Source organism: Humulus lupulus, chromosome 5 (genome assembly GCF_963169125.1).
Source record: "Humulus lupulus chromosome 5, drHumLupu1.1, whole genome shotgun sequence".
In the NCBI taxonomy this organism is placed as follows: Eukaryota; Viridiplantae; Streptophyta; class Magnoliopsida; order Rosales; family Cannabaceae; genus Humulus; species Humulus lupulus.
In genome coordinates, this window is record NC_084797.1 from 227,859,190 (window position 1) to 227,885,192 (window position 26,003).

Sequence of the window (26,003 nt, forward strand, 5' to 3'; positions counted from 1 at the left end):
CTGGAATATGTTAGAGCCCAAATGGCAAACAGACAAATAGTAGACCAAATAATATATGGTCAGCCAAAGGAGAAAGGTGAGGCAATATCCTTCAGAGAACTAGTATTACATTGTTATGGTAATAGTGAAACCAAGTATATCTCTCATAAAGTCATTAGTAAAGAACAAACAATGTTTATTAGATAATCTTCATCACACTTGTCTATTTAATAATCCTAGATATTTCCGGGTAGTATTAAAATGCCTAATATAATACTTCCAAAGTAAGAATTTTTTTTTATTATTATTTAGTACTTCGAGGGAAAAAATCAGGATTATATAAGTCATGGTAATTAGTAGCCAAAACAGTAGATAAATTTAATAATGCCATTTGGAAAGGCCATGTAAATTATGAAAAAGCTACTAAAGCTGCTATTATGTATTGGGGTCTCAATTATTATGATGAGACAAAAGATAAGGGGAAAGAAAAAGTAACCGAATTAAATTGCCCCAATTGTATTTATTATAATAAAACAATAATGGAAAAAGACTTAGTAAACAAAAAATTACAAGAAGAAAATGAAGTCTGCTAGGACCAAATTACCAATCTTAAGCTTCAAGTGGATGCCTTTCGCCATCAGCTTCAGCAACAGAGCACTCCACCTACCTCAAATCAAGTAACCATGTCCACTATAGACATACAACTTCTTATCAATAAAGTTGTCGACAAGAAGATGGATGAGTATAATAGTCAATTTGATGAGACATATGATGCAGAAGACTCCATCGACCGACTTGGACTTGAGGACCCTACTATGGGAAGCAATACAATTTAAAGTCGGATTTAAATGTAAGATGCTCTTTCCAAAAGACAAAAGGTAGCCACCCATGTGCTTCGCATCTTATTCTTTCAGAAAAAGCAAAGGAGCAGAAGTGTTGAATCTTATCCTCACTTTAATAAAATAATAGATGATAACTTTTTGTTTTTGTATGAATATGCTATGGAGTATGGCTTGTTGACTCACTTCTTTCTTTTTAAATCTCATTCTCTAAACCCAGAGAAACCTATAAGTTTTGAAAACCATCAAACTTAGCTTTCTCTTCTCTTGTATCATTATAAAATATTTATAAGTTTATTAATAAAATGGGTTGCTAAAACACCTTGCGATAGTAGAAGGAGATAGTGAATATTTTTCAGAAATTTCAAGCTTTCTCAGAAATCTTTGATCAGGTAATTAAAATATTTTAAAAGGATATAAGCATTGGTTGTTGCATATAATTGGATCTAGGCCGTGCTTCTTTAAACTTTTTTTTTTTTCCATTGATAGGCTTGTTAAAAGTTGTGTTGAAGTTCACCCTAGATATGAATATGCATAGATACTTCACCTTATTATATATGAGAAAATAATAAGTTTACATGATAAGAAGATTTTTTAGGAGAACTGCAGTTTCAGCAAAAAGAATCGATCCACAATCTACTATCATATGAATATAAATTTTATTCTCAAAACCCAAATCTTTTTCATATCTATAAAAACAACTATTTTCATAATCAATTATATACTATACATAAGAAGCTCTTATGTACTAAAAGTACCAGTAATATATGAACATACCTAGAAGCATAGAAAAATATACTGATAAATTCTGTCAACTCAGTATAGATAGTAACAATATAGATCTATTAATAAATGAACTAAAAAAAAATCTAGATAATCAGTTTAATAATTTATCACATAACATAGTAAATGCTCTTAACAAACATCATATCCAATTATTAAATGAGGAATATAATATTAACTATAACTTTATATCTGGTCAAATAACTTTATTAGAAAGTATTAAAAGTGATATTTACAAAAATAAAAATCAGACTGTCATAGATACAACTAATTATGAGTCTCCAATATATCCCTTTAGAGAAATTGGTGAAAATAGTCTATTTTTTTTAAGTGGTTTTGCACTCTGACCTATTTTTGATAATTTTTTGCAAAATTGCCTCTGTCTAAAATTTTACCAGTTGTCTAAATTTTTCGACCAGTTGTTTAAATTTTTCGACCACCTGTCTAAATTTTTGACTATCTGTCTAAATTATGAGAGGTCATTTTGCAAAGAATTATTAAAACTAGGCTAGAGTGCAAAATGACTTTAAAAAATAGGTCATTTTGCCAAGAAGCCCATATCTTTATTACAATTTTTCAAGCTTACAATTTTTGGTTAGAAGGTACTATTTTGATCCATGTTGTAACACATAATGTTCAAATTGTCATTTAACAAAACACATGGGTCGATCGCGTATTCGAGAAAAACACAATGACCAAATTGGTATTTTCCCATATGTATATGATTTGTTATAAGTTGCATTAAAGAAAAAAAATTACAAAATAAAAATAAATATGTACATGATAAATATTGATAATTTCATGATAGTTCAGTTATTAATAATAAAACAAATATAGGTAAGAATTTTTTTAATGAAAAATTAATTTAATTTGTAAAACTATTAAATATTTTTTAAAATGTCATGATTTTTTTTTAATGTCATGTTTGGTATTGTCAAAAATTAAGTGGTTCAATTTTTTTTAAGATTGTTTCACCTTTTTTACATTGTATTTATGTATTTTGAAAGAAAAAAGACATAAAAATAGCATTTAGGGAGCTAAATGATACGATTTGAAAAGGTTGGGGACCAAACTGATACAAAATTAACTTTCGGGACCTATGTGTTACAAAATGTAAAATATGAGGACTGCAGCTGAAAAAACCCTTATAATAATGATATTTAATTATATTTGAATTTATATAATTATAATTATTAAATATTTATTCTAGAAAATTTTTATAAAAATTAGGATTATATATTACATGTTATATAATAATAATAATAATATTTATAACATTTGAATTTATATTAATATAATTATTAAATATTTAGTCTTGTATTATATATTATTATAATAATAATATTTTATAACATTTAAATTTATATTAATATAATTGATAAATATTTAGCTGTAACAATGATATTTTATAATATTTAAATTTATACAATTATAATTAATAAAGATCTATTTTTAGTTAATTTCAAAATATATTTGGTCAAATATTTAGAATATTATGTTAAAACTAACCAAACAAGCCGTTAAAACTAAAATTTCAGTTATTTACACACTTTTTATATAAAAGAGATATTTATTGAAGGGAATAGACTATGTATCTTAAATATATAAAATATCATCTTTATTATATAGCCTCTTTCTTTATGCAAATTAGGAATTAAAATAAACTAATTGAGAATATATGAAGGAAGCAGCGGTGGCATATTAATTTATAGTTTACAAAACTAAAATTTATAAATAAACTTACCTAGCTAGATAATAATAATATTAATAATAATAATAAAGCTTAAGAAAAAGTATAAACAATTATTTAACTTAATGGGTGTCTATTTTGTTATTGACTACCCACATTGGAAGTGCATAAAGCATATCTATTTATATACAAAAACCTGCTCGCACGTCCCAAATCTCATGAAATTCATATATCAAAGTCATGCATGTAAAATGAACGGCTAGGATCTCTTGGTTGGTTGATCGATTAATAATCTGTGAAGCTAATTAAGTTATAATGATAATATATAATATAGTAGCATCCGTACACCTTATTGTAAGGTAAGACAAGGTACATGTAACACTACAAATATTAAATACAAAGACCCTTTAATTTGTTTTGACTTAATTGGAGGACATTAATAATCTACGTGAGGATCACGAAGGCCCTGAATTAATTTTGATTTCTTCTTAGTTTTAAAAAATTTAAGCATTTCAAAGAGAGTTATATAAGAAAAGCAAATGCATACATATTCTCCCCAAACAAAAGCCCTTTCTTTCTTAATCACAAGCTACAAATTCATCAAGTACTATGGTCTCTTTAGTTCGTTCTTGGCCCTTAATTGGCTTCTTCTTGGCGATATGTATATTAGCCGGATCAAAGGGTTCGTCTGCGGCGATCTACTACCGACCAAGCCCATGGTCAAACGCTCATGCTACATTTTATGGTGACGAGACAGCTAGAGAAACTATGGGTACGTATGCATATATGTAACTTTTTAATTTTTTGACCAAAATTGTGTTTGTTAAATTTTGAGTAGTGGGCTGATCATTATATATGCGTGTGCGTAATTAATTGGGTGGACACAGGAGGAGCTTGTGGGTACGGTAACTTGTTTAGCAATGGTTATGGGACTGATACTGCAGCATTGAGCACAACACTATTCAACGATGGATATGCTTGTGGGCAATGCTTCCAAATAAAATGTGTTAATAATGCAAAAGCATGTTACTCGGGCTTCACCACAATCACTGCCACCAACATCTGTCCACCCAATTGGTCCAAACCTTCCGACAAGGGTGGGTGGTGTAACCCTCCTAGGGTTCACTTCGACATGTCTAAGCCCGCTTTCATGAGAATCGCCCAATGGAAGGCTGGGATTGTCCCCGTCATGTACCGCAGGTATTTTCCAATAGATAGTAATCATTTTTGGTAAAAGATCAATTTCTATTTCGATTTCAAGTATTTCAAACACAATAGTACTCATTTTTTCTTCTTCATAAAAATATATATGACTTTAATTAGTTGGATTATTGTGATTATATATTAAGAATGTTTTATTCTGTGTGTGTGTATAGAGTGCCGTGCATGAGAAGTGGAGGGCTACGATTTAGCTTCCAAGGAAATGGGTATTGGCTATTGGTGTATGTGATGAACGTAGGAGGAGGAGGTGATATTTCCAAAATGTGGGTCAAAGGTAGCAAAACCAGTTGGATTAGTATGAGCCATAACTGGGGAGCTTCCTACCAAGCATTCTCAACCCTAGGAGGCCAAGCTCTATCCTTTAGAATTACTTCCTACACTACCAAACAGACCATTACAGTCTACAACGTGGCTCCCTCTAATTGGCAAGTGGGCAAGACTTACAAGGGTAATGTCAACTTCAGGTGATCTCATCTCATCTCATCCATACATATATATCAAACAGGCCTTTTTCTTTGTATTTTGCTTTTTGGGAATTTGTTTATGTTTTGACAAAAACATTTCGGTAGAATATGATTATGGATAAAGTATAATTTTGATAATTAAATCATATTGTACGTACACCCTATCAGTAGAATTTAAAAGTCATATTGTATGGTGAAATTTTCTATGTTTTGATTGTGAGAGTAGAGAGATGGTCATGAGTGACCAACTATTTCTATTGGCAACAAGCTGTATTGCTCATTATATACAAAAAGAAAAGAAATGTTACTATCTCATCAGAAGGGACATGAATGCAATCATTTTTTTGCAGATAATAAGATGGTTTCATTTTTTTATTTACTTTATATCTTTGATTAACCAATTGTTGTATTTATCAACTTATTTTGTTCTTAGCTTGAAAAGAAATCCAATCTGCTCAGGAATCTGACAACTCAGTTGAGCTGTATCAATCATTTTGTGATGGAAATAAAGTCAAAATGGTTAATTTAAGTAGACAAAGTAAACGACATAAACTTCCACATAAACGACTCATATATTGGCAGTTACTTCTGATGTTTTAATTATATGCCAAAATATAAAACATTAAATTTGAGTTGGGAATCTTCGTCACTCACAACAAAACCTTTGGGCCATACAAGGAAAACAAACTCATAGGCATGCTTCCGAACGTGAGACCCACATCGTCTGTAAAGTGGGTAACACGTTATCAAACACACTTAAAACTTAAAAGTGTTTACAACCCTAAAGACATACAAATAAATACAATTAGGATAAAATTGAGGTAAATTTAAATTAATTGAATTTCATTATATATATATATTATTTTTAATATTAATATTATACTAAAATTCTATAAAAAAAATTAATATTAATCTTATAAATTTGGTAATTTTATGTTTGGGTACATAACAGAGGCGATCATAGCGTCAATTGCCCCCACTCAATAGCATGGCTGACAATTTGTGTAAACGCGTCAGATTTGTGTTGACACAATTATTACACAATACGATTAAAGTAAACACAAACACGACACAATTATTAAACATGTCAAAAACACGAACATGACACGATAATAAGATTATGACACGATTATTGTGTCATGACACAACATAAAATTGACACAATTAATGATAACTATATGAAAAAAAATCATAAAATCTATGAGAATTATTCGTGTTATCATGTTGACACGATTATGACACAGCATGATTATTAAACGGACCAACACGATTATGATACGACACGATTAAAGTAAATACGAATACGACACGATTGTAAAACGTGTCAAAAACTCAGACACGAACACGAATACGATTATTAAACGTGTAACCCAAACTCATTTATTTTCGTGTCGTGTCATGACCCAAATTGTCATCCCTACTTAATACCCCACTAATTATTTAAATTTATGTAATTATATACACAATACTAATATAAATTTATCATTTAAGTAAAATAACCCCACTAATGGAATTTTTATTATAAATTGCTCCACTAATGAATTGTTTATCATTAATTGCCCCCTCTATCTTAAATTTCTCCCTCCGTCACTCTTAGGGTATAAATATTTTATTTTTAATATTAATGTTTTAGTTTATATTTTAATTTTCAAAATATTAAAAATAATATGGAGATAAACTTTTAATAAATTATTAAAAGAATGTGATATATGAATGCACTAATAATAAAAACCTTAATATTAAGATGGATTTATACTTTTTTTGCACTTGTATTTTTTCTCATATTTGTGTTTTAATAAATTAATTTTTAGATTTTGTGTTTTATAAAATAGTTCAAATGCATCCTTAACCTCAATTTTGATTAAAATTTTTTTGAATTGAAATCACAAATAATTTACGGAACTAACCACTCATAATATTATTAATCTCATTAATAGGCCAATCTCTAAAGCAATCAATATATATAGTTGGTTATAGCAATCAAAATATAATTATACTACAAGGTTCTGATTTTAATTACTTGAATTTTAAAATTTCAAAGTGTTTTATAATTATTTAAAAAAAAATGAACTAGAGTAGACTAATATGATAGAAAATGAGAGGTTCTCATACAACTACATCTAATTCCATATCTTAAGCACGCCAAGCCCCATCCTTACCACCACCACCGCCTCCACCTCCTATAGTCATCAAGTGCTATCATAGCCCACGCTCCAAAATCATTTCTTCCCACCCTTGCCATATCAACTTTTTTACTTTATTTTTTCTTCTTTTTAATAAAAAACCCTTTTTTGTTTGACATTCTCTTTGATTTGTTCTCCAAGACAGTGAAGCATTTTCTTTTTTTCTTATAATGCCCAAATGAAAAGCTTCATTGTAAGAGTAGAACTAGTAGTAGTAGGGTTTTAGATTTTGTCACAATCACTCTCAATTTGTTTTTATACATTTAGACTTTGAGCGAGTGATTAATAATGCTAATTGAATACAGTGAATTGAGATTAAATTTATCATCGAGACAAAATCCAAACTGTATTAGTATCGTATTGGAGATTAGTGATTAGCCAAAAACTCCATAAAGAAAACTTAAGGCAACTTTATGTCAAAGTTAACCAACCATAGCCTATTATGTCTTTCTCAATTTTCTATCTTATAACCAAAACCAAATATGATGAGAAAGAAAGTAAGAACTTTGTTATCCCTTTTAATTGCTTTCTCTTTAATCCACCAAACCTTTTCAATCATCCATATCGAACTTTCCTCTTTCAAACTTTTTCCCTTTTCACACATCCACACCAAAAAAGTTGTTCTGATCTTAGATCACTCTGCTCAAAGAAAACGAAAGAAAAAAAAATCAATTCTTGAACCAAATTCTCTGTTTCTTCTCATATGGGTACTCTGTTTTCTCTCACTACTACTACTACTGTTATCATTCTTTCATGGATTTTATTTAGTGAAGCTCAGGGAATCAGATCAGCTCGTCTACTCGATCTTCTCATTCGAGACTTTACATTTAAGTCCTTAGGTACCAACGTAGGGACTGGACTACTTCACTCTGTTTCTTTACCGAAAAATTTCTCCGGCATCGGAGTCAACATAGCGAGGTTCAGGTGCGGTAGTCTCCGGCGATATGGTGCGAAGGTTAAGGAATTTCACCTGGGTATTGGTGTTACGATTCATCCATGTGTTGAAAGAGTCGTAATAGTGAATCAAAATTTGGGATATAATTGGTCAGACATTTACTATGAAAACTACGACCTATCTGGGTACCAACTAGTCTCTCCTGTTTTAGGTCTTCTAGCTTATAATGGCGGTTCCGACGTGAATTCCAGCGACCCTTTTGAGGTCGGAATCGTCGCCGGAGGAAAACCCATTTCAGTGAACTTCTCAAGCATCACGAAGCTCAGAAACGAAACGGGTGTAACGCCGTTATGCGCCAATTTCGAGGGTGACGGGAAAGTGAGTTTAACAAAGCAAGCTTCTCCGTTCGTGTGCTTGGCTAAGAAGAATGGTCATTTCGGATTGGTGACGGAGAAACCTTCGCCGGCGATGTTGGACGGTAGTAGTGGTGGAAAGAAAGAGAGTAAGTGGAAAGTGGCGGTGGGAAGCTCGATCGGAGCTGCTTTAGGAGCTTTTCTACTGGGTTTGCTTCTGGTAGCGATGTTGGTGAGAGTGAAGAAGAGGACGAGAATGGAGGAATTGGAAAGAAGAGCTTATGAAGAAGAAGCTCTTCAGGTTTCAATGGTGGGACATATCAGAGCTCCGACGGCGTCCGTCACTCGAACTATGCCGAACACCATTGAAAATGACTATAAACCTCCTCGACGACACCGTTGACTAATTAATACTTGTTAGTTGACTTTTTTTTGAGTTCATTGTTTTCTCTGTTTATTATTATTATTGTATTATTCTTTTTTCGTAACATTAACTCAGAAAATTTAAACTTTGTATTTTGGTTTTGAAACAAAAATGGTAGAATCAAAACCCAATATATTTTTTTTATTTATTAACTCAATTTATTTATATTATTCTATACTAATAGATCTTTGTAGCTCAGGTGGGATTCTGTTCGTACATTTTTTTTTTTTGAGAACGATTCTGTTCTTACATCTTTAGTGATAGACTTGTTGATTATTCCTCATTGTGGTGTTGAAAGACAGATTGAATTGTGTTGTTTTTGGGATTTCTAGTTTGTTATTCAAAACAAAAGGACTAGGGCAATACTACTTGTTAGAAGAAGTTTTTTTTTTATTGAATACTTGTTCTAAGAATTAATTACATGTAATTAACATATTTACTTATTATTTGTAATGGGTGTTTCACATTTAGATCAAAATTGTTTAACTCGTTCAAACTAAAAAAAATATCATCTAGAAAAATTGTGCTTAGCTTTTGTTTAGACCAAATCTTTCAAGCAATATTTATTTTTTAAAATATAAATTAAGAATCTGAATCTTTCTACGTGTTCACTATGCTCTGTCTAGAATTTCTTGTTGACTAAATTATTTTTTAAGATGAACTATCCATACATTCAAACTTTGACAAAACGAATGAGGGATACTTACAAGAAAATCCTTCGATGCTTAAGTAAGTTCTTTTTCACTCTATATTTTGACTCTACTTGACAAAATCATTGTATAGCAAAGACTCAGAAAATTCTCTTCTATTTATGATAAAAATAAGATATTTATAGTAAAAGAACAAAGAGAAAGTTTATAACAACTTATCGTCATTGGTCCACGTGTCTTTCTCAAGTTCCCTTTTCATGTTCAATTATAATTGACTTTCGCTTGCTTCATAAGAACATTTGTTCATTCTCAGAGACTCGAGCCTCCGCCTCTTTTCCTCCTCTGGTAGAACCCTTCACTTAGATTCGCCTTTTAATGAAACGCGTGTCTTGATATCGACTTTGAAAACAACTAAACTTCCTTGCAAACTGTTAGAATATTTGGTCTGCATTAAACATCAGATCACACCAGCAAAGTTACGTTTGTTCTTCTAGTATTGTCTACCGTTTCGTCAAATGAGTCTACGTTTATTTATGGTATTTTTAAGTTTGATGACAGTTGTAAAACCCTCTATAAATATGTCTTATTATCTCAGTTGTTGTAAGAGGAATAAGAACAGATTTCATTTGTAAAGAATAGAAGCTATTTTAGAGAGAGAGAAAGAGAGAGAGCTTGAGAGAGAAACACTTAGGTCTTGGGTGAGAGATTTCTTTGTACATGGTCAAGTGTACTTGGGGTTTTTCTTGGGTTCAAGGCATTGTAATCCATCAAGTGTAGAAGTTCTCAAGTGGTGACAAGTTGTAATCTTCATTGTTGTTTCATAGTGCAGAGAAGAACATCCCAATGGGAGTTCAAAGAGGATGTAGACTCAAGTTTATTTGGGCTGAACCTCTATAATTCTTGGTGTTGATTTTATTGTTTTTCTTGCTGATTTTTCTATTGAATCTGTGTATGTTGTGTCTACTAGTTTGTTGATTTTGTGCTAGTAGATGAAGCTGGTGTGAGGAAGGTGAATTTCCTAACAGTGGTATCAGAGCCAGGTCAATTGGCAAAGTTCAACTTCAAGATCAAAGGTGAAAAAGAAGGGAAGAACTGGCTGAATCAATTTCTTCATCAGAAAGTGACACAGAAAAAAGTTTCAATCAAGAAAGAAGTCTAAGAATCGAGTTCGAAGGTTGAAGAATCTGTTCAAAGTCTCTTGGATTGAAGTTATTGGAACAATATGAGTAATATGAAGCTTGAAATAGAGAGGTTTGATGGTAATGGAGATTTTAGAATTTGGAGAAGGAAGATTAAATGAATGTTGGCTTCTCAAAAGTTATTGCGTATTCTTGAAGATCTCATTTCGTGGCCCAAAGGTACTACAAAAGATCAAAATGAAGAAATGCTCGAATCAGTCATTGGGATTATGGTTTTTCATTTGTCGGACTCAATCATTAGAATGGTTGATAAAGAAGACACTCCATCCAAGATTTGGAAGAACTAGATGAGTTATTTTAGCAAAAGACTCTCACCAATAAAATCTTTCTTAAGGAAAGAATCTTTGGATTTAAGATGAGCAGTAGCAAGAGTTTGGAGCAGAATTTGGATGAGTTCCTAAGGGTGAATATTGAGTTGGCTAACTCAGGAGAAGGAGAAGCTTTAAGTGATAAAAACCAAGCAATTATCATTTTAAATTCTCTGCCTGAATCATTTAAGGAGGTTAAAAGTGCTATCAAGTATAATTGTACATCAATTACTTTAGAAGAAGTGATTTCAGCATTGAAATCAAAGGATTTTCAGTTAAAATCAGAGAAATCTTCTTCATCAAGCCTTGCAGAAAGCTACTGCGCAAGGGGTCGATCACCACACAAAAACTCAAATGGCTATCATGGTAAAAAGCATAGAAAGAGCAGAGGTAAATCTAGTTCCAGGGGTCCAAACAATTCAAGGGCGTATTTTCATTGTGGCAAGCTTGGTCACATGAAGAGAGATTGCTATCTCTGACTTAGAAAACAAAAAGGCAGGTGTTCCGTCTATGAAATTGCTAGATCCATCTACGAGGGAAAATCTGAACATACAGATTCAACAAATATTGGAGAAGTTTGCAAAGATGTTGAAGCTTTAATTGGAACAACTTAAGAAAATGAAAAATATTGGATCTTGGTGTAATGCTCTGGTTAGCCAAGATCATTACTCTATGTATTTTACATAGTGTTAGGCTCGTTAATCGAGTCATGTTGACATAAACATGATTAACGTTTTAGGGTTAAAATTTCGGTCAAAAGGAATAGTTATTTCGTTAAAATGTTAAGTTGTACATAGGATCCTAGAATAAGCATTTACAAAATTGTTTACATTTTCAAAAGGGTAATTACAACTCAAAAGTTACAACCAGCTGACCTAAGTGACAAAAATAGAGTTTAACCCTAGCAGTAATAACCCTACTCATGCATGCATACCATTCATATAAATGACTACAATGTCATATGGAGCCAGCTGCCCTAATTAAATGATCAATTGAATCATATTGGGGTCCATCGCCCAAAGTACATGAATAATGAATCATACTGGGGCTCGGCGCCCTAGGATATGGGACTAATAAGTCACCCCGGGGCCCATTGCCTTGTAACGCCTCGAATTCCCTAATATGGCTTAGTGCCTGGATTAGGGAGGAGGGAGGAAATAATTGAATTAATTATATGGTTAGGTGTTATGAGCATGTTATTATGTGAGTTATATTATGATATGATTATGCTTGCATAATTAGGTGTATTAAATATGCATGTGGGCCCGTTTCTTATTTGAAGGGACATTTTCGTAATTTTGACTCGTTGATGGTATAATTGTAAATATGTGTTTTATGATTGAGACTACATTATTATGTGGATATATTTGGGTTATTCAACACGAGGCGATCCTAGTGAGCAAGTTAGCGGAAAAGACATAACGGGGTCAAATACCCGGCTCGGGGTGAGCCTAGGGTATTTTGGTAATTTAGCACAATACTGGGGTTTATCGGGTAATGGGAGATTAAATGGTTATTACTCGGAGATAGTTGGGATTTATTTGGATATGTGGAGTTTATTAGAAATTAGAGGGAATGGTGGTAATTGACCAAAGTGGCCTTGTGAGCATTGGAGAGGGAAATTTGGGTTTAAGGGCATTTAGGTCTTTTGGTAGGCTTTGGCTTGTGTTTAGCGCCCAAAATGTGACTACCACTAAGCGGTAGTTGTAGTAAGATCGGGCGGTCGATCCATAAGGAGGTAACCTAAAATCAAAAGATTAGTAGAAAATAACACAAAAGTTAGTAACAAGAAGTAAATAAAATTGTAAATGGAAAGAGGTTTGAGATTTTGGTATTGTATTTTTGATAAAGTGATGAAATGAGATAAGTGAAATAAAGGTAAGATGTATTCAAGAGTTTGAGAAAATGAAAGGTTTTAAGAATCATCCATATGCTTGTTTAGTTACTTGGTTACTTGATTTACAAAACTACACAAGTAAATAGTTCACATCCCAACATTTACTTGGAAAATCTAACATTAAAGTCCATATTCCTTTTCTAACAAAAGTTCATTTGAGTTATAAAGTTCTTTATTTTAAAAGCACAATGTTAATCTTATGAAAAATCTAAAAATGACAAAATATCCAAAGGCAATAATGCAATAGAAGATTAGACATAAAATTAGGTATCAATATTACTTTTACTAATTAGAAGTACAGAGAAAAAGCATGACTAATCCTATATACTATTAGCAAAAGTAAATAAAGATAACAAAATAAAGATGGAGATGAAAGAACATAAATAACTCAAAATTTTACATTAAGAACATAGTAAATCAAAGTAGCAAAATAACATCACTAGCATATGGAATCATCCGTAACCTTAGTAGTGGGAACGACATAATGGACCCAACCCTCCTCCATACAAGTTCAATTGTTAAGGCCCATTTGCTTGAGTTTGACTTAATTGTATAGGTTCATTATAATAGTTAAACCTAAATATTGATTAGCAACAAATTAATTCTAATTTAATTGAATTTGTTTTAATGTGACACTTTAGAATTAATAGAAAATTATAGGACTTTGGTTTTAAAAATTTAATTTTTCAATTTTTTTTAGAACCACAGTTGTAATGCCCCAAATTTCCTAATAAGGTTTAAGACCTTGATTAGGAGGCCGGGAGGGCCATAATTGATTTATTATGATATTTAATGGTTATATGCATGTTTACATTAATTATATTATTATATGATGGTGAATGCATGCATATGGGAGAATTTATTATTGTGAGGGTATTCTGGTAATTTGGCAACTGTGGGCATAATTGTGTATTTTGGGTGCATGATTGTGATTAATTAATATAGCCACATTATAAGGTGGATTGGTTCGAGCTATTCGACATGAGACGATCATGAGATGCAAGTGTTCGGTCTAGTCATAACGGGTTTAAGTTCGGGGCTCGGGGGTGAGTCTCGGGGTGAATTTAATGATTAGAGCATTATCGGGAATTAAAGGGTAATGGGATATGATTTATTGGTATTTGGGAGTATTGAGAATAGCGGGAATTGGAGAGCGTTAATTATAATTAACGAGATAGGCGGGAAATGACGGTTTTACCCTCGGAAGCTTTTAGAGGGATTTATTTGGCTTAAGGGCATTATGGTCTTTTGACCTTAAGGATTTATATCAGTTTTTGGGGGTTTGGAAGGCTGTGGAAACAGAACTAAAACAGAGCCCAACCTCATCACTTCTCTTTCTCTCCCGTGCAAGTCTTCCTTCATTCTTTTCTTTGGATTTTGAGAGCCACCTTGAGGAGTTAAGCTTGGAGATCAAAGGGGGAAGCTAGGGAACTTGTCACAGCCATTTAAGGGGATTCAAAACCGTGTTTGAGGTGAGTTCCAGTTATGAATTTAATGGTGTGCTCTGTTTTTGAGTTAAGTTTTGAGTTTCTTAAGTTTTTACGCTTAGAATTGGACTTTGGCAATTGTTGAGTTTTTGGTTGGTTTGAGCTTCAGGTTTTGGTGGTTTTGGACCATTGGGAAGTTTGGTAACTTTTATTTGGTGATTTGGAGATGTTTAGATGGGTTTCTGGAAGGTTTTAAAAGTGGAAAAATGAAGAAAAATGGCTGGTGCGAAGTTGGGCCGCGGCCCTGTTCTTGGGTGCCGCGGCCCTAGCTTGAAGAAGGTGGAGGAGGCTCTGTCAGGGGGGCGGGCCGCGGCATGGTCCATGTAGGGCCGCGGCCCTTAAGGGAAAAATTGCCCAAAAATGTGTTTTTGTGATGGAAACTTAACTCTAAGGGCTTGGAATCGATCCTACTACTTAGTTGAGTGGGATTCGATGTTCCGGAGGCTTGGGTTGGGTTTGGAAGTATGTAATTACTCATTTTGATGAGGTTTTATATTTGGTTATGACTAGGTGACCGTTAAAGGACTAAAAGTTGATCGTTCTCAAGGGTCGTTCTCTTAATCGTTCTAGCTCGACTTTGAGGTAAGAAAACTGCACCCTGTGTATACGTGACATGCATGGCTATTATGATGCATGCTGGTTGATTATTGAGTATGACATGCATGGCTATTCTTGATGCATGTTGGTTGGTTGTTGAACGTGACATGCATGGCGGTTATTGGTGCATGTTGAATTGTTGAGTATGATGCATGTGATGCACGAGAAATATGTGATTAGGACATGCTTTGTATACTTGGTATGATGTTGTTCAGAGCTTGAGCCTCTGTGTTGTGCATGGACCTAATTGTACTAGCAACTGTTAGTAAGCATGCTGAATGCCCTATTCCTGGATAACTAGCATATGATACATATTGATAGCATTGCTTACTTGTGCATGGTACTGACTAATTAGTCAGACTTGGCAAAGGTGCTGGTATCAACTGTGAAGCTGTGACTCATTAGTCAGGTTCGGCAGTGGTACTGGGCACTGGTCATGTTGCACTGACTCATCAGTCAGAATTGGCAAAGGTGTTAGCATCAACTGTGAAGCTGGGACTTATTAGTCAGGTTCGGCAGTGATACTGGACATCGGTCACATAGCGCTGACTCATTAGTCAGAACGGCCATAGCGTGGATCACGCAAGCCAACAGAGATTAGATCTAATCGACCATTAGCATTGAATGACTCAAAGAGCATTAATGCCAGACCGACCTCGAGGGTCGATGAACAAAATAAGTGCTTGGAGGCTAGTGGCTTACCTAGCAGCCACTCTCCCTCTTGAATCTTGTGATGTTCACTCATTGGTTTGAAAGTTTTACGCTCAGTGTGATTATAATGATGATCATTTGATAATGCTTATGTATAGTGTTATGTTTTCTTGTTGGGCTTCGGCTCACGGGTGCTGTGTGGTGCAGGTAAATGCAAGAGGAAGCTAGACCATCCTTGAGTTGAAGAGCTTAGGTGATGATGTGTACATATGCAGCTGCTCGACCGCCACGGCCGAGGTTTAAAGTGGAACTAGGGTTGAACCCTGTTTTGCCGCTTAGAACGGCCTGTTGTAAATATTTTCTGTAATAAACTCTGAAATTATATTTTCGGGATCCCAATGTATATATTAAATGTTCTAGTGAAACGTTACATCTTAACCAAAATTTTTAATCCTTAAATCGCTAATCATACTTAGTTCACGATTTTGGCCAAATGACTCGATTAGCGAGTTTAGCACTGTTTACAAGGCACACCGTAACGGTCCCTGGAGTTTGGGGCGTTACAACAGTCATTAATTTTCGAACATAAATAATAAAAATACTAGTTTTAATTTTATAATAAGTTTATTTTAAAAATTATATTCGATCTCCACCGTTGGTTTAACGAGGTAAATAACTTAATGGGGCCTCGAGACGCTTTGATTCGTCCCCCTACGGAAGGTGTTCATTAGTTATTTTGACAAGGTTAGATTTCAAAAGATAGATAATTATAGGTCAAATTCTACTAGAATCACCCCTACGGTGTCTACTAGGACTAAATCTATTGATTATCGAAAGTGTGGGTCTAGCTCATAAAATAAGAGATTTTGTTTTCTTATTTTGATCGAATAGTAGGTTGTTAATAATGGTGTCCCTTATTAAATAAATTTATAAATTTATTTAACTAGTGGTATTTTTACGCTTGCCAACCAGGACAAGGATATCATAGATTAGTTAAAAAAACTAAAGAAATAGATATATAATTGTTTTTGGTATTTTTTTTCTCATATCTTACATATTTATGGTATATGTTGTGTTATTTCTTGAAATTTGTGTAAACAGAAGTTTTATTGAGAAAAAGTGATTGATTTCTATTTTTATTGATAATTGGTAGTTTTAAGTATGGTTGTGTCTACTCCATCCTTTCACAACTTTCGATGGAGAAACTCACTGGAGAAAACTTCCTTAAGTGGAAGCAGAACATCATCATAGTGTTGATTGGTGACAACTCCGAATTCGTCTTGACTGAGGAATCCCCAGAATTTCCAACTGAAGGAGCTACCAAGTCTGTGAGGGATAAGTATGAGCGTTGGCAGGCGGCTAATAACAAGGCATGACACTACATGTTGACTAGTATGGTTGACACTCTCAAGACAAAGATGGAGAATGTCGAGACGACCTACGAAATCATGGATCAGATCCAAGACATGTTTGGCGCCAAGTCAGCGCATACTCATTTTGAGGCAACCAAGAAATATGCCAATGCTCGTATGGCACCTTCTCAACATGTTCGCAATCATCTGAGCAAAATGACAAACTACTTTCAAGAAGCTGAATTGCATGGAGCAACAATAGATGAGGAAACTCAAGTCGGCTTGATCTTCAATAGTCTCTATCCAGCTTTCCTGTCGTTCACCACCAAATATATGTTGAATAAACTCAACTATGGTCTGACGAAGCTCATGAACGAGCTTCATAATTTTGAGTCTATCACGGGTGGACCAAGTAAGAGAGGAGAAAAGAGGACAACTACTAATACTGCTGTTGATCCAGCTAAGGCTGAAGCTAACCAAGCTTCGTCTTCGAAAGCTGGAAACAAGAGAAAAGGTGGACAAAACAACAACCCCAAGCTTGCAAAAGCTACAAAGACGAGTGCACAACCAAATGCACAGGCGCCTAAGGGGAAGAACAAGAAAAACAAGAAAGGTAAAGGTAAGTGTTTTCACTGCAAAGAGAATGGGCATTGGAAATAGGATTGCCCCAAGTTTCTGGCAACAAAATACAAAGGTAATGATTATAGTTCATTTATCTTAGAAACATGTGTTTTAGAGAATGATAAATTTGTTTGGATTGTTAATTTTGGGATCTACTAAACATGTTTGTAACTCTTTTTTAATTCTTGAATCGTGGGAGGAAGTGGACGAAGGCGGCTTAAAGCTCAGAGTTGGGAACAGAGCGTTCGTTACGGTCCAAGTTAGAGGAAGAGCTCGTCTGAAGTTCGAAAATAAATTTTTAATTTTAAATGATGTATTTTTTTATTCCGAATTTTAGTAGAAATTTAATTTCAATTTCCATGTTGCAATTAGAACAATTTGTTATGACTTTCACAAGTTCTAATATATCTATTTCTTTCAATGGATCACAATTGTGTATTGTAGGTTTGGAAAACAGGCTTTATATTCTGCGACCTAACGAACTCCTCGCTCTTAACAATGATTTATTCAAAGTAGCTAAACATAGGACCAATAAATGTCAAAAGACCGATAATGATAACATAAAGTATTTATGGCATTTGAGACTAGGTCACATTGGCTATGATAGAATTCAAAGACTTACTGTAACGTCCCAAATTTCCTAATAAGGCTTGGTGCCTGGATTAGAGGGCCATAATTTTTTTAACATGTGATTATGTGATTATATGCATGATTATGTGAGTTATATTATTATATGGTGATATTTGCATGCATGTGGGTCCACTTCTTATTAAAAGGGCATTTTCGTAATTTTGGCCTGTTGAGGGCATACTTGTATATTCATGTGCACGTATGTGATATATGGGTGAGATGTGGATATGTTTGAGCTATTCGGCATGAGACGATCCTAGGATGCAAGTTAGCAGTTTGGTCATAACAAGGTTAATTACCGGGCTAGGGGTGAGCCTAGGGTAAATTGGTGTTTAGTACATTACCTTGAATGGGCGGGTAACGGGATATGATTTAATAATTATTGAGGATATTGAGAGTCACGGGAATTGGAGGACGTTAATTATGATTAACGGGATAGGTAGGAAATGACAATTATGCCCTTGCTTATCTTTGAAGGCTTTAGATGGCCCTAGGGGCAATTTGGTCATTTAGACCATTGGATATATTCAGCCAAGGAAGGTTGTAGATTATACAAGCACAAAACAAAGGTTCTCTTCTTATCTCTCTCGATCACTTTTCTCTCTCTCTCTCTCGGTTTGGAATTTTGAAGCAAGCTAGAAGATTAAGCTTGGGGGTTTGAGGCTTGAGAGTTTAGGATTGTGTTGCAGCAATTGAAAGGTGTTAATTCTACGTTTGAGGTAAGGTTTTCAGCTTGAACTTTAAGATTTTTCTCTGTTTTTATGTTGCTTGAAGGCTCGAGAGTTTTCATGTTAAAAATGAGTGTTTGATGGTGTTTTAGATGTTGAGAGGCTTGGGTTTTGTAGCTAGATTGGTGGCTATGTTGTATTTATGATCGGTTGTGATATTGGGGATTTGTTTGATAAGTTTTGGTTGAGTTAGAATTGAAGAAAATGCAGGGGAACTGGGTTCGCATGGTCAAGTCGCTATCGAGTTCATGCAAGGGAACCTCAAGGCCTTCTTTGGGCTCTGCCTGGCAGGGGTGCCGTGACCCTTAGGGGCAAGTCGCAGCCCACCCCTGGAACCCAGACAGGGGGCTCTCTGTCTTGGGGGCGCACCGTGGCTGTAATGCCCTACTTCCTTAGAGCTGTTACTAAGTATTACCTCGCTAATCAAGGTTTTAGGTTATAAGTGTAGCTAAACCGTAATAAAAGTCATACAATTTGAAAATGTTATCATCCGTTTAAAATTATAAAGCAATATACATTTGGGATCCCAAAATACTGTTTAGAAATATTTAGAATTCAAAAATATAATTAAAGTCGACTAAACGACAAAATTATGTTTAATACAGACATTTCCCAAAAATACCCCTGGCCGTGGCAGCCAGGCAGGCCAAACATGTACGCGTCGCTTCACGCTCTCCGTACTCATGGTTGGTCGATTTTCCCCTTGCCCTTACCTGCACCATAGCACACATGTGAGTCGGAGCCCAGCAAGAAAACTCCACACAAGCAAATAACATATGTATAACCATCAATTAACACATAACAAAACCACCAACAGACTAAACACATACGACCATACCATCTCAGGTGCTTTACCAGGCCCTGGGTTCATGGTCTACACCGTGAGGATATCCTAGGTATCCTATAGGATCTCACCCTGACAACTCGCACTCTGCATGCTTAACGCTGCTCCCGGCCCCATGCCGTACTCGACCTTCGTTGTTCTTGGCCTCCGCCATTCTCAGCGTTCCCAGCTCTTGTCTTTCATTTGCATATATGTACACATAGCATAATTAAACAAATACTTAAACATGTATAAACATAATCAATGGGGGGCTACGCCCTGCAACACAATCATATAGGGTCGTGCCCTGCAACACAAACTATAGGGCCTCGCCCTGTTCTACGGGTACAACAGTTTTCTTACCTGTGTCCCAAACTTTCCAAGCACCGATGTCTCAAGCATAGTCCCCTAATCCGAGCCTCGCTGAAACCCTAGTCACAATGCATCAACAATATCCATCCATCAAGTTCTAATCCATTAAATAACTTTGGGTCATAATTCTAGTCTCCGGGACATTGAATTTTATCAAACGGGGTGATAAAATTCATCCCTAGCCTAAAACTTCCTTGAAGCCCAAAAACACACTAAGTGTCGCGGCCCCATGAACCAATGCCGCGGCCCGCCTCAACCAGAGTCCCCAACCCCCAAAACAGGGCATGCGCGCCGTGGCCCAAGCCAAGGTGTGCCGCGGCCCGCCTTTCTTCCTGGCCACCAAAATGTTCTAGAGGTTCGCGGCTCAGCAAGAACAATGCCACTGCACGACCCTTCGAACCCAGAAAAATCCTCAATTTTCTCCACCAAATCCAAGCCAATTTACCCCAAAATCAACCTAACATTTCAAGTCAATCATCACAGAAGTTCTACTACAGTCTCAGCAACAAAACCTAATAAGAATTAACCCCAAACCTCATCTAAAACTCAAGAATGATTCTTCACCTAGATCACATGCATAACTCTGAAATACCAGCAGAAAATCAACATAATTCATCAAGTTAAAAGCTTACCTTTGTGCTTAATTAATCCTTTGAGTTAATCCCCTAAGTTCCAAGCTCCTAGCCCCCAAAGTTCCAGCTTGATTCCTTAGTCTCTGGTTAGTTTTTCACCAAAACCTCCAAGCTTCCAAGGGAGAAGAAAGAACCGAGAGGAAGAGAGAGAGAGAGAGAGAGAGAGAGAGACGATTCCTTAGTTTCTGAGTGCTTCCTCAATTTTTTTTTATTTAACGTAAGTCTCTAAGGTTACCTCAAAGGCTCGGGGTACCAAAAATGTCCCCGAGGGAAAAATGGTAAATTTCCCCGATATTCCCTCCTAAACATTCTAACTTCAAATATATCTCCATATATTTATTTTCATAACCCAATAAAACATATAATGCTTGGAATACCCCTCGACTCGCCCCGAGTCGGGTATTCGACCCTGTTGTGACTTTCTAGCTAAACCGCTCCCTAGGACTGTCTCGGACTGTGCAACACATATATATTACAAATATATCACAATTATCACATTTATGCCCTCAACGGGCTAAAATTACAAACATGCCCTTAATAACCAAATGGGGCCCTATAATGACCCAACTAATTCTAAGACTTTGGACCATTAAAACTACTATACATAGACACTATTCTTAAGAAAACATACATACGAAACATTCATAACTTTATAAAAGAAACTATAAAGGAAATGTTGAAATGCATAAATTCGGGGTATGGGATCCCATTGTTTTAAAAATAAAACATAACTTTAACTTAATTAAAATTTGTTACAAAACCAAGTGCGAAAAATACATAGAAAACATAATTAAAAAGACTGAAAATAACGTCGTCCTCGAATCGTTCATGCAGTCCACCAAATCCATTCTTCCTCAATACACAATCCCAAGCTGCCAAGAATCTTTTCGCTGCCATAACTATTTTTCTACATGCATAAAAAATAAAGGAATGAGCCTAATGCCCAGCAAGGAAAATCTACTAATAACATAAAACATACACATAAACTATATCATAAACATATACTATAAACATATGTCATATACTAGTACAATGACCATTATACTACTTGGGGATTGTAAACTAAACAAGTCATATGCCCAATAGATTGGTGGGGCTTGCTAGCTAAGCAAGTCATATGCCCATAATTTATTGGGGCTTGTTAGCTATACAAGTCATATTCCCATAATTTATTGGGGCTTGTTAGCTATACAAGTCATATGCCCAAGGTCTATAAACATACTATACATAATGTTAACATATCATAACACATAACATAACATAACATAACATAAGCATAACATATCATACAAACATATAAGATCTATCATATTTTCATTACCAAAATCGGGATATGAGAACAAGGACGGGATTTGGAACACTCCTAAAAACCAACAATGAGAAGGTGAGTATTTCTAAAAGAAGGAGATGAAAAAGAAATGAATCTAAACCACCGAGAAGAAGAGCTTACCGAAAGGAAACCTTAAGTTCAAAGAACTTAAATACCTAAACATGAATGAAAAAAACAATGAGTTAGGATCTGAATGGAAACTAAAGAAAACTAAAGAAAATAAAGAATTAAACTGAAATGAACTTAAGATTAGGAATACCTTTGAATGTATTAGAACTGAACTACACCTCAATATAGAAAAACACACTATTTATCTTACTTCCCAAGTGTTTAATAAGCTTAAGATGATAATGCTTATACCCCAACCCAAGTGTTTATCACTTTATAGCAAACCTAGCAGCTTGAATGCTCTGAACACGGCTTGAAGAATGAGAGAAATGGCTGGGTACTAGGTCCTATTTATAGAGTTCAAGGAGTGAAAAGATCTTTTTTTAGCTTGAATAAAAATAATGAATATTACTTGAAAAACATTTGAATATTCGTTCAGCAGAGGCTAAAGACTCAGTCAAAATGTTCAGAGGCTTGCTAAGAGGTTAAGGAATAAAATGAGCTCGGTTTCAAAAACATTTGAAAACATAGCCCTAGGGCCGATATATCGCCCATGGTAGGCGATATATCGCCTGGGCTTATATCTTGAGGCTCGTCGATGTGTTTCTGCAAAGTTACGTGTTTTTCGTATTCCTCTTGTGGCGATATATTGCCCCTATAACTGCAATATATCGACATACATTGAAATATTATACACGTAATTTCACTTTTTCGGCTTAATTTGAATTGGTTAAACAGCTTTGACTGAGTCCTATAACGTTTTTAAAGCTGCTGGCAGGTTCTAGGGTTTTCAAATATTTCTTTTATAAAACTATTCATCAAAAATGCTTAATTTCTCAATAAACATGCACACGACAAGTGTCATGCTCTTATTGGCTCTATCTAAACCTTAGGTTATAATAACAATATATCTAGGACCAACAATATTAATCAAACCTTATGTTATAATTAATATTCTTAAACTATACGTTAAACTTATAAAATCTATAAGTGTTGCTACGAGTGTTCAACTAAGTCCCAACTTGAACCAAAATCCACAGTAATAAACATACTACAACTACTACTAGTTATTACTACTACTACTACTACTACTATCTAACTAGCTAAGTAAAGTTCTAGGACTCCACAGGCCCACATGCATATTTAATTCACCTAAACATGCATTTCTATTCACACACTCATCAAATTCACACATTAACATAATAAACCACTTATTGCGCTCTAGACATGCTAATCAAGGCCCTAAGCCTTATTAACAAATTTTGGACGCTACAGCAGCCCTTGGGGGCAAGTCGCAGCCCGCCTGTCCTTTTTGAGCTAGGTTGGGTTTTAGTCAGTTTTGAGCGCGGGTTTTCGAATCTCAAGGCTCGGGATCGAATCTAATAACCTTTTTAGTAGGATTCGAGGTCCCGGGAGTTGGGTTTTAGTCCATAAATATTTTATTACTCATTTTTATTGATGGGATTTCATATTTGGTTATGATTAGGTGACCGCTCAGGAGCCTCAGAACAGATCGTTCTCAAGGGTCATTCCTTATTTATTTTGCGCTCAAATCCGAGGTAAGAAAATTGCACCTCGTATGTGATGCATGTGATACATGTGGTTATGGCATGGCATGGAGGCTGAATATGGAATTGATCAGGCCTTGAGTCTCTGTAGTTGTGCATGATTATGATTATGCTTGTGATTATAGATTAAGCATGTTGAATGCCTTATATCTGGATATTTGACATATGATATATGTCTGATTTCATTACCTCATTGAGGAAGCACTGACATATTACTTAAGAAATAGAAATGGTGTTTAGTACTATTCATGAAGCTCTGACTTATTAGTCATGATCGGCAATAGTACTGAGCGCTGGTCGTATGGAATTGACTTATGAGTCAAGAGCGGCATTAGCATTTTTAACGCAAGTCAAAATGATTATATTTAATCAACATGAGCATTAAATGCTTGACCGACCTATTGGTTGAAGAAAATTAAAGCGCTTGGCTAGCCTAAGGCTAGTTACTCAGAGTCAGGGCTAAAAGGCTCAAGTGACTGGAATGCCACATGGCTCAGGGCGCAGGACCCCAGAGAGACTTATTAGTCATCTATTCAAGGCACAGGACCCCAGAGAGACTTATTAGTTACCTATTCAGGGTGCAGGTCCCCAGAGACACTTATCAGTCATCTATTCAGGGCGCATGTCCCCAGAGAGACTTATTAGTCATCTGTTTAGGGCGCAGGTCCTCAGAGAGACTTATTAGTCATCTAGGCAGGGCACAGGACTCCATAAACATTTATTTGTACTTGCCTACATGCATGAATAGGGTTATTACTGCTAGGCAGGCTTATTATGATTTGGTGGCATGTTATGATCTACTTATGAGCATATGTTTGAGTTTTCTTGCCGAGCCACGACTCACGGGTGCTATGTGGTGTAGGTAAAGGTAAAAGAAATTTGGACCATCTTTGAGTTGGAGAGCTTAGGTGACGATGTGTACATATGCGGCTGCTCGACCACCACGACCGAGGGTTTAAAGAGGAACTAGGGTTAAACCCTATTTTGCCGCTTAGATCGGCTGGTTGTAACTCTTTTATTTTAATTAACCTTTAAAATGTATTTTGGGATCCTAATGTACACAGTAAACGTTTCAGTGAAACGTTATATCTTTGACCAAAATTTTTAACCCTAAGTCGTTAATCACTTTTAGTTACACGATTATGGCTAAATGACTCGGTTAGTGAGTTTAGCTCTGTTTAAAATACACAGTGTAATGGTCCCTGGGTAGTAGGGCGTTACACTTACAAAGGATGGGCCTTTGAGGAAACTCACCTTAGGTGAATTACCTGTCTATGAATCTTGTCTAGAAGGCAAACTGAGCAAGCGTCCACTCTCTACAAAGGGTGATAAGGCCAAGGAACCACTTAGACTTGTTCCTTCAGATGTTTGTGGACCTTTGAATGTACAAGCTAGGGGTGGTTTTGAGTATTTCGTCGCTTTCATTGACGATTACTTAAGATACTCATGTCTCTACCTAATGCATAGGAAATAAGAAACATTTTCAAAGTTTCGGGAATTCCTAGCAATGGCTTAGAACCAATTAGGTAAAACATTAAAGATCTTGCAATCTGATAGGGGTGGAGAATATTTGGATATGATTGTTTTTGGTATTTTTTCTCATATCTTACATATTTTTGGTATATGTTGTGCTATTTCTAGAAATTTGTGTGAATAGAAGTTTTATTGAGCAAATGTGATTGATTTCTATTTTATTGGTAATTTGTAGTTTTGAGTTATGGCTGTGTCTACTCCCATCCTTTCTCAACTTTCGATGGAGAAACTCACTGGAGAAAACTTCCTTAAATGGAAGCAAAACATCAACATTGTGTTGATAGGTGACAACTCCAAGTTCGTCATGACTGAGGAATCCCCGGAAGTTCCAGCTGAAGGAGCTACCAAGTCTGTGAGAGACAAGTATGAGCGTTGGCAAATGGCTAACAACAAGGCGCGGTACTACATGTTGACTAGTATGGTCGACACTCTCAAGACAAAGATGGAGAATGTCGAGACATCCTACGAAATCATGGATCAGCTCCAAGACATGTTTGGTGCCAAGTTAGCGCAGACTCGTTTTGAGGCCACCAAGAAATATGCCAATGCTCGAATGGCACCTTCTCAACATATTCGTGATCACCTGATCAAGATGACAAACTACTTTCAAGAATCTGAACTGCACGGAGCCATAATAGATGAGGAAACTCAAGTTGGCTTAATCCTCAACAGTCTTTCTCCAGCTT

General features: G+C 35.2%; 2 protein-coding genes across 2 annotated transcripts; both read left to right on the forward strand.

Moving 5' to 3' along the window:
- The first annotated feature begins 3,900 nt into the window (after positions 1-3,900).
- Positions 3,901-5,278, forward strand: LOC133780028 (expansin-A7-like). Its single transcript, XM_062219911.1, has 3 exons — positions 3,901-4,063; positions 4,179-4,491; positions 4,668-5,278. Exons 1-3 carry the CDS (start codon positions 3,901-3,903, stop codon positions 4,978-4,980), a joined length of 789 nt encoding a protein of 262 aa, XP_062075895.1. The 3' UTR covers positions 4,981-5,278.
- Positions 5,279-7,162: 1,884 nt separating this feature from the next.
- LOC133778302 (uncharacterized) lies at positions 7,163-9,428 on the forward strand. The gene has a single exon (XM_062218186.1). It carries the CDS (start codon positions 7,863-7,865, stop codon positions 8,808-8,810), a length of 948 nt encoding a protein of 315 aa, XP_062074170.1. The 5' UTR covers positions 7,163-7,862; the 3' UTR covers positions 8,811-9,428.
- The last annotated feature ends 16,575 nt before the right edge of the window (positions 9,429-26,003 follow it).